A 12,056-nucleotide genomic window follows, 5' to 3' on the forward strand; every position below is an offset into this window, starting at 1 on the left:
CTGGCTGAGTCCAGTGGCCAGCACACTCTTCATCACCTCGAAGGCTCCCCTCCAAGGGAGGTCCGAGAGAACCCGTTCCGAAGAACCAAGAACTCCAGGGCCCACCGAAAGGGAAGGCTCCGAGGCAGATGTCGGAGCTGAGCTCACCAAGGCAGAGGCTCCAAGGGGAAGAGTGGGGTCGGACAAGGGTCCGATGCCGCTCACCCCCTCGGAGGAGACCAGGGAAGCCCGACCACCGAATCCCTCTAAGGAAGGTCTCGAAGAGGAGATAAGAGTAGAGGCTGAAGGAGCAGAAGGAGGGGGTATCTGTCCCTCAGCCCTAGCAGAAACCATTCCCGAAGACTCCAACTCCAAACTCTGGGGTAGAGTCGAAGGAGGAACTGCAATGGGGTGTGGACTAATAGTCGTCTGTTGAGACGGACTATGTAGCATCTGGGCCAGTGCCTGTGATTTTAACAATCTACTGACCACCCTCTCTAAATCATGGTCAGAAAGCCTGGATGACCTGGATGATCGGCTCCGATGGCTCCGTTCTGAGAGGAGAGGAGAAGCCGGAGCTGAGAGTATCGGCTCCAAGGAAGGGGACCTGGACCTCTTCCTCAAAGGAACCATCGGAGCCGACGAAACTATGGAAGCTGTCGGAGCCGACAACTTATCGGCACCGACAGAAAGTTTCGATGCATCGGCTCCGGCTGGAGCCGATACAGACATAAAAGTAAGGGTGTCGGAGCCGGTCGGCGCCGACACCGAAGCCTGAGCCACATGGTGATCGGAACCAATCGGCGCCGATACCGAAGTGACCGAACCAGAATCGGCACCGATAGCCATCGGTGCCGAAGGTTTGTGCATAGCAGGATCGGCTCCAGCCGGAGCCGATCTCGACTCTGAAAGAGTCGGAGCCGAGGCCGCAGGCTTGGACACCAAAGCCTGGGCCTTGGAAGACTTGGAAGCCTTGCTTGGAGCCGACTTAGCCGGAGAGCCCTCCGGTTTAAGTAGGCCCCTCAAAATCAGCTTATTTCTCCTTTCCTGCAGGACTCTCTGGCTAAAAGAATGACAAATTGCACAGGAGTCCTGCAGGTGGAGAGGTCCCAGGCAGTATAAGCAAGAAGTGTGACCGTCTGTCAGAGACATCTTCTGACAGCACGAGTCACACTTCTTAAAGCCTGAGACCCTTTCCTTAGACATAGTGTAAAAAACACACACACAACACCTGTCCAAGATATATAATCCCAAAAATAAGAAACACAATTCTCTCACACACACACACACACCCTAACAAGGGGGGGGGGTGGGATGGGAGAAGGCCTGACTAAAAACTTTTAAGGAGAGAGGGAATTCTAGTCAGAAAGGGACTGAAACTAGTCTAAAACTATTAAATTTAAAGTTTAAATCAAAAAAGGGGCAAAAGTAGTAGTGTATAAATCACTTACCAGGAGCTGGTAAAAGGAGGACCTCATCAGCGAAGCGGCAAACGAGATCTGGGTACTTACCACCTTGCATCATGGGATATGGGGCTGCCTCGAGCTGGTAAAAGTGACTCTCGAGCTTAGCAAGTGCCGAGTCGGAGCCGAGGATCGGCTCCGAACCCATCAAGCAAGAATGAAGGCGAGATTGACAACTTAACATTGGGAGTTACTGTGTCTCTACACAACCATTCATTTTCAGTGAGGATTTTCAATATTAATATAACTTGCCTTTAATAAAAGCATACTTATAATTCAGCAGTTCTTTCCTGTGTATATATATATATATATATATATATATATATATATATATATATATATATATATATATAGATATATATAAAACAATATCATAAGCACGACTGAAATTTTTTCTTGCTCATTACTGCTTAATGATTGTGCTACTTGAACAATTTAATATTTACAGAGTATCTTGATAATTAAACAGCAACTCCTTTTTACCCTTAAAATGTCTAATAACACATAGCTACATTCATGAACCTTAATTGACTTACTATCCTTAAGGTTGAGTACACTAGCTGCAGTGTGTTTACAAATATGTTATATAGTTCCAGTCAAGGACTTAAATATATTCAATTTTTATAAAATTAAGTTAAATTATAGTAATTTACGTGGATGATCTTATCAGAAAAGATTATAGTAAAGTCTGTATGTAACTATTCATACAGTTTCTTCCAAGTGATATACTTCTTTTTAAGCTTTGTGTGCTGTTTATGTGTACAATTCAAAATTAATAACAAATATTACAATATAATAAAATGTTGTGTATGTGTTGATACCTCCTAAATTCATTAGGTACTTCAGTGTACTTTTAATATTTGTTAAAACTGTAAAAGCACTTTGCCATCTCATAAATAGTGTGCTGGTTACTTTAAGTAGCTTAGGAGCTGACACCACACCCATACTGTCTTGTTTTAGTGCTGACATCACTCATGACTGTTTACTTTCATTTTGTGCTGTTAGAAGGTTTAACACACTGTAATGGATTCTAACTGAAGAACCTTCATTCAGGGGTGGTAAAATAAGAGTTCCCAGCTCGTGACCATGGCGGGAAGACAAAAACAAAGTAAGTGAAGTTTTTAGGGCTTTTTTTAAACTGAACACCAGCTCATTAAACTTCTATTAGTTTTCTTAACATTAAGGGCAGATATACAAGCCAAACAGTTGTTTGTTAGTCAAAAAGGCACTTTTAGCATCAAAGAATAGATAATTACTTTTCAAGGCACTTTTTGACAGTTATTACTATCAGTTTTTTATATATTATTATGTGTATTAAATACATCAGTTTAGATATTTCATGCAGCTTAGTGTAAATAATGTAAAAATGAATCATGCTCATTTAAACACACCACATTAATATGTCAGTGTAAATACATCATATTATATACTAGCAGTAAAAGGCAGGTAATTTATAAATGAACTATCTAAACATCATTTAGAGTTAGAAAAATCATGACTGTAAGTATTTACACTGTAATAGAGAAAGATATGTTACCTTGCTTAAAATGTCCTGCTTATCTTGTATTTATATTGTTTCAAAGACTGACACATGTGTAAAGCATGAATGCTTTCAAAGAACTTTTTTGCCTTACAGAGCAAATAGAAGACAATAATGTTTGTGTTTTTCATATGTCTTTTATCGTTTCTTCTTCTTCTTGTCAGCAGTGCTCCATTCATTTTTTTCTAAGTGACGCTTAACCCCAAATTGGGAGAAATCCATTTCTTCCACATTATTCAAGGTTTTATTAGCTGAAAGATAAGAAACTGTTGCTTGCAGAGTGTCAAAAGTTTTAGGACCTTCAGTAAAAAAATATTTTTATTCTTGCAGGGAACAGCAAGTGGACTGTAAGTTGTCTTTTTTTCCAATTCCTTTATCAGAGGGAGACATTCTTTTCTTGCAGTTATAACTCCAGCAGAATAATCATTATCAAATCTGATTATGTTGTCTTTGTATTTAACTGGAGAAGTTGACCATGCTGTTTTTAAAATAAGTTCCTTGTCCTGTGATGAAAAAAACTTTACTATTATTGATCTCGGGTGATTTTTTGATTTGATGGTTGATGAAGCAGCTCTTAAGGATCTCTGGGCTCTTTCAATTCCATAAGAAAGATCTTCAGGCAATTTTAAAACTTCTGGTAACCAGGTAGTAAGGAAAGTCACCATGTTATCTCCCTCTGTTTTCTCTGGTAGCCCATAGTTGCAAAGGTTATTTCATCTGGACCTGTTCTCTAGATCCTCTATTTTATTTTGTAATGAAGCATTTTGTTGTGATAAAAAATGTAGCTGAAGATCTTGTTCTGAGAGTCTGCCCTCAGTATCATTTAAGGATCTCTCTATGTCAGCTATTTGAGACTTCTGTTGCGTCATTATTTCTTGTAGTTGCTGTATTTGTTTTGTAGATCTCTCCTCAAAAGTGTCCAGTTTGGTATTCATTTTGTCAAATTTCACTGACAAGTCTTGTATAGCATTTAATAAAGACTGTATCTCCTTTTTCATCATCTGGTCCTGTGTGTTATGCTTAGAAAAGCTCATCTTCAGTAGATTCAGATACCTTCCTTCTTGTTTTTGACAGGAAAAATAATGTTTAAAGCCAAATTTTTTGCACTGTAGACTTCTAGTGATATTAGTAGAAGTAATTCAACAATATAGGTTTGTCTACAATATCTAGTTTTTAAAAAGTCCTGTCAGAAATATCTTTTGAGTGCAGAGCTGAGAAAAGATGCTGCCAACCAGTCTACATCCTAGCCACGCCCTAATAATTTCATATTATTGAGGTATTAGTATCTACACAGAATCAGTTAAAGAAAGAACTTTAAACCGTGGATTCTTAATCAGAGGTTTCAGGAATGTTCTATTTTTTTCTTTATGATGCTGTCTTTCTCAGCAATGTTTTTGAGATAAAACAAAAATTCTTCAAATTGAAATGGAGAAATATTCACACAGATTTTCTTAATTTTTTTTCTTGCCAAAGCCATAATTGTCCAGCGAAGACAATTATTGTCTTTGTTCATTTGCAGATTCTTTCATTTCTTCTTTCTTAAGAGGTTGTTTATGACTTACCTTCTGGGTCAGGAAAGAGCACCCCTGTTCAACATTCTGTTTCGGAAAAAAAACAGATGGGAGGGCTACTACCAGTGCAAATATTGTTAACCTCAAATTATCCATTAACAGCAGTAATAAACGTGACAAGTTCATCACTCACTCTCTTCCTCACAATTGAAATACATTTTAACCCACCTTAAAACCAGTATCAGTGTCTCTGTTTTGAAAAAGAATGAGATAATTAAATAGGTATACTTATAGAGACAGACAGAGCAGGATGTGACGACTGCATTGGTCCACATGGGCAGGGTAACAGGAATAAAGGAGAGGCAAATCTAGGCTTCTCTCTGGCAAATGGCTTGACAGTAGCCAACACATGGTTCAGACAGAGAGAGAGTCACAAGATCACATAGAAGGTGGCCTACCTGCAACTCTGGTAGACTTCCTCCTAGTAGGGAAAGGGCACTAGGGTAGAATCAGTGATTGCAAAGTCACCCCCAGTGAAACAGTCAGCCCACAGCATAAACCACAAGTTGCCAAAATCAGCTGCAAGCAGTGATCAGAGAAAGCTCTAAGGTCAACAGAGACCAGGCTGAAGACCTACAAGTTGACTGGAGAGAAAGTACAACAGTTCAAGGAATTATTTAGGGCTCTAGCATCCCAAGAAGAGGAGGAAATAGGTGGAGTTGAAGAGGAATAGCAGACAGCGCATCAAAACAGCATGTGTGAGGCCAAGCCAGGTATGGAAATAAGGTATATAAGGAAAGCTGGTAGTAGAATGCAGAAGTCCAGGAAGTCATCAAAAGAAAGAAGGAATTCAGGAAAAAGTGGAAGACAGAAAAGACAGACCAGGCTAGGAAAGAATACTGGTTGGCGAACAAAGATGCTAAGAAAGGAGTTGCAATAGCAAAGAACAGGTCATCAGAGGATCGCTACAACTTCTGGAAATTGACTCAGTAGGTAGCACAAAGAAACTATATCAGGTTGCAAGAAAAATACAGAAAGGTAAAGAAGATAATCATACACCCTTCATAAGGGATGCCAGCCAAAAGCTGCTCACCATTCCACAGGAAATCAAAAGTAGATGGAAGGAGTACCTCCAACAGTTTCTGAATAAAGAAAATCCCACAGAAGCTGTACTGTCCCAGACAAAGCCTAGGATGAGAGAAGAAGAAGAGGAGCCCACCACAGAAAAAGTAAGAACAACACTAAGGAAAACGAAGTCAAGGAAAGCAGCAGGCTCAGGTGAAGTCACAGCAGATATGATAAAGATTTCAGTGAGATAGGGGAGAAATGACTCCTGAGGGTAGTCATGGCCATTTGGAGAGAAAGGCACATCCCAGATGACTGGGGAATAAGCATACTAGTGCCAGTGTACAAAAAGAAAGGGGACATACACAGCTGTGGGCAGTACAAAGTTATCAAACTCCTGTCACATTGCATGAAAGTTCTGGACAGAGTAACTGATAAACAGATATGCACAGTAGTAGAATGTAAGATGGAAGATGAGCAGCTCAGATTCAGATCAAGATGCAGCACAACTGACCCAATGTTTGCAGTGAGACAGCTAGTCGAGAAGAAGCTAAAGATGAAGAATACATCCAATTGGGCATTCTTAGATTTGTAGAAAGTATATGACAAGGTCCTGAGAAACCTGATTAAGGCATTCCTGCAGTGGTTTGAAGTCCAAGAAACATTGGTAGAATTAGTGCAAGTTATATACAAGGACCCAATCACTCAAGTATGAAAAGTGTTCAGTGTCATAGAGGGGTTCCCAGTGGGAGTGGGTATACTTCAGGGTTCAACTCTGAGCCCACTGCTGTTCATACTGGTGATGAATTACATTAGCAAACAGGTTGGAGGGGACAGATCAACAAAGTTACTGTATGCAGATGATGTTTCATTATAGGCAAACTCTGAGCAAGAACTTCAGCAAAAGGTAGGGCTATGGAATACAAACCTGAAGGCACTTGGGATGTAACTGAGTACAGATAAGACAGTGGCAATGGCAGCAAATTGTAGAAATAAGAAGCTAAGAATTGAGATAGAAAGGAAGACAGTGGAACAGGTTAACAACTTCAAGTATCTGAGAGGGGTGGATAAGGAGAAGGGAAGTCTAAATGAAGAGCAAAGCTAGAATCAGAGTGTCAGGCCTAGTTTGTGACATAAGAATGCCAAAGAAGCTGAAAAGTAAAGTGCACAAAACAGTGGTGTAACCAGTACTACTTACTGTATGGCATAGAAACTTGGGCATTAAAGGCAGACCAGATGAGGAAGCTAGAGGTGATGGAATGAAGTGCCTGAGATGGTTGATAGGATGCACACTATGGGGCAGATGAAGAAATAATGACATAAGAGCAGAAGACAAAGTAGCTCCAGTTGCAGAAAAGATCAAAGAGAACAGATTATGGTGGTTTGGACATGTGCAAAAAAGCAGAAGACAATCTGGTGAAGTAGATTTAGGATAGATAGAAAAAGGCAAAAGGAAACTAGAGCATCCAGCAAAGAGGTGGATGGATTGTGTGAGAGAAGATCTGTGACAGTCAGGTATGTGTGTTAAAGAAGGCAGGACTGTGGCAGTGAATCAAGAGAAATGGCAGCAGTTAACACAACACCCAGACCCATGTAGAAAATTGGGGAAAAAAAGGAGTCGACAATGATGATGATGATGTCTTACATTCCAGCATGGGATGACCTTTTTTTCAAACTTCTTGGAGGCCTGTCTTTCATTTACACTCCACACTATGTTTGTTAGTCATTCCTGATCCAAGCATCAAGGAAGATGTTCATGATCAGGTTCCCAGATTCCTTCTAATCATTGATTACTGACTTTGTCAAAACTTGCTGACATATATGTACATTTATATATATATATATATATATATATATATATATATATATATATATATGTGTGTGTGTGTGTGTGTGTTATATGAGTTTTTGCTGCATGCATTTCATATTGTGCTGAAATGCTGGTGTTTTTCTTCATTGAAACACTTGGTCAAATTATGTAAAGGTAGACGTTCACTGTAGCAACTGTTAGATAATTCACGGGCTTTTCCCTTTTTCTTTGTGTTTATGTGACTCTAACATTAGTGTATTTATTTCCGGAGGGGGGGACAAATCCCCCTTGTAAAAGTTGTTTTTCTTTTTGTAATCGCAAATGTTGTAATCTATTGGTTGACATTTGCAATTACTTTGTTTCATTGATTTTGGTTGTAATCAATGGTAATCGCTGATGAGTTTGATTGATGTTTTATGCTTTGAACAAGCTCATCATGAATTATTTGTTATAAACTCACATGTATCTATATATATATATATATATATATATATATATATATATATATATATATATATATATATATATATATATATATATATATATATATATATATATATATATATATATATATATATATATATATATATATATATCAACATTTACCTCTTTACCTCCTAAATTGAGACAAGGCCCCAAACTAGGGATATTTTTAAGTACTGGTGTCATAAAATTTTTTAAAATACTTTCCAATTTTAGGAAGAATAGAGAAAAAGTTTGAGAAAAAAATTATGGGTGTCCAGATAGTAATGAGGTAGATCCTGTTGTTCACCTCTGTAATAGTTTTCAGCAAAGCTATTCATCAAAGGATTAATAAACTCCTTTCAAACAGGTTCTCTACTCTGAGCATCAGGCTGATGGATCTGTGATTCTTTTTTCAACTGTTTACAAATCACCCTTTTTGTAAATAGGATACAGTATATTATTGTTGATTTCCAAAAAGAAGAACTAATCTGTTCCTTGTTAAGCTATTGAAGAATTAAAGTGGGTGTTTATTTGGGCTTCCTGCTCTCCCTTGAAAGCATTTGGCAAAAGAACAAATTTCAGGATTTGTATTAATACCATTGGAAAATCTTTGTTTTTTTATCACATTTTGTTTCCTGTTGCAGTCTAGTGAACAACACTTGGAAAATGCCTGCTCTAAATTAATAAGAAAAGAAAGGCATACAAAAGGTTGCATGTCCAAGTCCAATGATTGCTTCCTGTCAAGGATTTGTTCTAAATTATCATGACTAAACATTATAAAGAAGAAAAACAAAAGCAAAATATACTTATCATATCAGTTTCAGAACTGTTTAACATAACCATGTTAAACAAACATTATTAGCTAGTAATGATAAATATTTAAATCATGTATTTTACAGTTTTTGTATTTTTCATAATTTTGTTTCCTAACTGCGTTGAGACTTATCTATTCATGTGCCATGAAGATGCCTTCTTTTGTGATGGGCACTCAGTAAGTAATCTTATAGGTAAGCACTAGGCGATTAATCTGTAGACTATTACATGCACAGCCTATAATCAGACAGTGATCAAAGGCAAGAATCAAATGCATACCTCTCAACCTCTCAGAGTAAGCAATCTGGACACAACTTAAAATAATGGGGGGGGGGGCAAAGGCCCCAAAATAGGGACAGATTTTAAATATTGCACTTACAAACTTAGAAAGTTGCATGAATAACAGGATTTATGTTAACATGGATTTTCTGAAGAACACAAAGTCTGAAACTCAAATGTATCTCCTTATTTAGTTACTTCAATCCTCAGTGATTTGTCAGAAAACCATAAATCTTGTGAAGAGCAGACCAAAAATTTGGACATTCTGTGAAAATCTTGACAATTGAGAGCTATGATCAAACCCTATACCTTGTGTCTGTGAGGTAGATGCATTAACCATTAGACCAACCCCCAACCAAAGGGCTTCAAACCCTGCACCCCCTGCCACAAGACTCATCTGCTGTACTGACTGGTAAGTCATAGTGAATCCCAAGGCAAGACATTATACAGCATACAAAACATGTAGTCCACCAGGGCTATTTATTAATTAATGATATTGTATCCCAAGGCAAGACAATAACACATCAAAATATAACATGTAGTCCAACATGGCTGTTTATTAATTAAAAACAGAGCAGATAATGCTTTTTAACATCTAATATCTAATACTGCAAGCTGCTTCGAGTTTAAGGAGCTGACATAGTGAAGCACAATCAACATACTGTGTGCTCAGATGTGCACCGAGGTTTTTACAGCAATAGTAACCAACATTACTGACTAAAAAAAAGATCCCAAAAGGGATGAGGTAAAGAGGTTAAAATCTGCCTAAATGAGATAAGTTATGGCCATGTGCAGTCTATTTTGGTTCAATTGAGTTCTGACTGTGATGGGAGTTGATCAATATCTTATGTGTACATTTTCTACCAAGAAACCCTGAAGCACACCAGAAACTAAAAGGCAAATGCCCCATGGGGCTGAAAACAATATTCAATTTTCTAGCTATGGAGGTAGGATTAGTGCCATGGTGTGCTTTCTTAAACACATCTGGAAAACAGATGTTAGCAGAAAATATCTGAAAGACAAAGTTGACATTTGTGTCTTTTAAATCCCTGATGAAACTTCTGCAGAAAATGCTGTATTAAATTTTCCAGGAATATTTGTTGTAGTGAGTTTGCACTTGTATTATCATTTGTTAATGATAATACAGAGTAACAACAGGAATCATTCAATATGGGAACAACAGTTTCAAATATTTACTTTTTTCCATTTGAATACTAGTTTTGTGATGCACTTTATATGCAAGGAGAGAGACAGGAGCTGTCTGAAGAATCATTAGAACGCTAGATTTGTAGCTAAACACTTGATAGAGTTGAGTATTTACTGTGCACCTTCTTGTCTTCAGGCATTTACCATTATGGATCAGAACAGGGACGGGATCATTAATAAGGAAGATTTGAGAGACACTTTTGCAGCTCTAGGTAAGAATGCTTTATAACGTAACATTTTACTGAATATCATCTTATATGTCAGTGAAAGAAATTCACAACACATAAACATTTCCATTCTAGTAAACACTTAACTTCTGCATCTGAAGCAGCAACACATATCTTCTGAATTACATGCTAATTTGTAAGAAAGGGGAATTATTACTTTTATTGTTAAAGCATTTTTTCTTTATGCTGCTTTAATAAATTACCTTTTTGTATAGAGTGTGTGTCTTGTATAATCATCCAAAATGTTATGCACACATCTGTAAATGCTACCATGGCAGAAACACATGTTCAGTCTTATATTTTCAGTTTCATAGCTCTATGCCTGGCACCTAGTTTCAATGTAAGTCAGCTGCAACCAAGACACAGGAAGCACAGATCAAACTTTGAGCTTTACTAAGTTTTCCTGGCTCACAATTCTGTGTAAAACTGGGAAAACTGTACCCAGGTGATTTGCCTCTAATCTAATCCTACTTCTCCAAACACGAGTGCCTGATCCTCCCATTTGTCCATGGGCACCATATCCTCCCATTTGTCCATGGGTACCATATCCCACAATTTGTCCATGGGTACCAGATCCTCCCATTTGTCCATGGGCACCATATCCTCTCATTTGTCCATGGGTACCAAATCTTCCCATTTGTCCATGGGTACCAGATCCTCCCATTTGTCCCTGGGTACCATACCCCCCCATTTGTCCATGGGTACTATATCCTCCCATTTGTCCATGGGTACCAGATCCTCCCATTTGTCCATAGGTACCAGGCCCTCCCATTTGTCCATGGGTTGGGCAGACAATCACGCAGGCATGCATTTGACAGTAATGTTGAAACAATTTAGAAAATGCGTGAATGGGAAAATATTTTATTTTTTTGGCTCAGGTGTTAAGGTTCTCTCTAGGCTCCCACTTCCTTCTTCACTCATTATTCCTTTACAGCGAAACCAGTTCCCTCTCAGCTGTCTCTCTCCCTACCTCAATATCTACCATCTGCTCTACCCACACTGTCCTCACTTCACCTCTGCTGGCATAGAACCCTCCATTCCTTTCTTCACTGTCCTCTGTGATTTATCTCCCATCATGATCAGGTCTGTCCCTCCCTTCGCTTTTTCTGCAGTACAGCTAAACATGTTTCTGATCCTCTTCTTGACTTCTTTTGCTATCTTCATTTCAGTTTGTACCTTTTTACGACTTTAATATCCTTTATTACCATTCTGCCCAATTTCTTATACTGTAAGTCACCCACTTTCATTCCATCCTGCTTTCTATTTATTACATGCTCTATCTTTTGTTCTGATTATTAGCCTCACCATCAGATGTTGCCACAGTACCCTTCTCCTCTCTCTCTCTCTCCTTTTTTCCCTATTCTCCAAAACTTTATTAATAGCACAGAGTGGCACGTTTTACTTATTTCCATTGTTCATTCTCCCCTTCAATTTGCTTCCAGTCATCTAACTCATTTCTGACCAGCTCCCCCAGCTCATCATATTCCATCCCCCAAAACTCCCCCATTGTCTTTGTCTTTGATTTCTTACCTTCTCCCATCTAACACAGTAATGAGATCATGGCTGATTAACAGTGTCTTCTTCTGCACATCACCTTCCCCACTGATTAAGTGTCTTCTTCTGCACATCACCTTCCCCTCTGCCTTAACCCTCACCCCTTTTGCCTTGTTTAGGGCCATGTCCAGCATTCTATTATTT

At 38.5% G+C, this 12,056-nt stretch overlaps 1 protein-coding gene across 1 annotated transcript in view; it reads left to right on the plus strand.

Annotated features, from left to right (window-relative positions):
- Window positions 1–12,056, plus strand: part of MYL2 (myosin light chain 2) — a 198,039-nt gene that overhangs the window by 122,413 nt on the left and 63,570 nt on the right. The window contains exon 3 of the mRNA XM_044068632.1: window positions 10,268–10,343. Within this exon, the coding sequence (XP_043924567.1) occupies window positions 10,268–10,343 (76 nt within the window). The remainder of the gene's footprint in view (window positions 1–10,267; window positions 10,344–12,056) is intronic.

The sequence above is a fragment of the Protopterus annectens genome, chromosome 4.part0 (assembly GCF_019279795.1).
Source record: "Protopterus annectens isolate FY-2018-M chromosome 4.part0, PAN1.0, whole genome shotgun sequence".
In the NCBI taxonomy this organism is placed as follows: Eukaryota; Metazoa; Chordata; order Ceratodontiformes; family Protopteridae; genus Protopterus; species Protopterus annectens.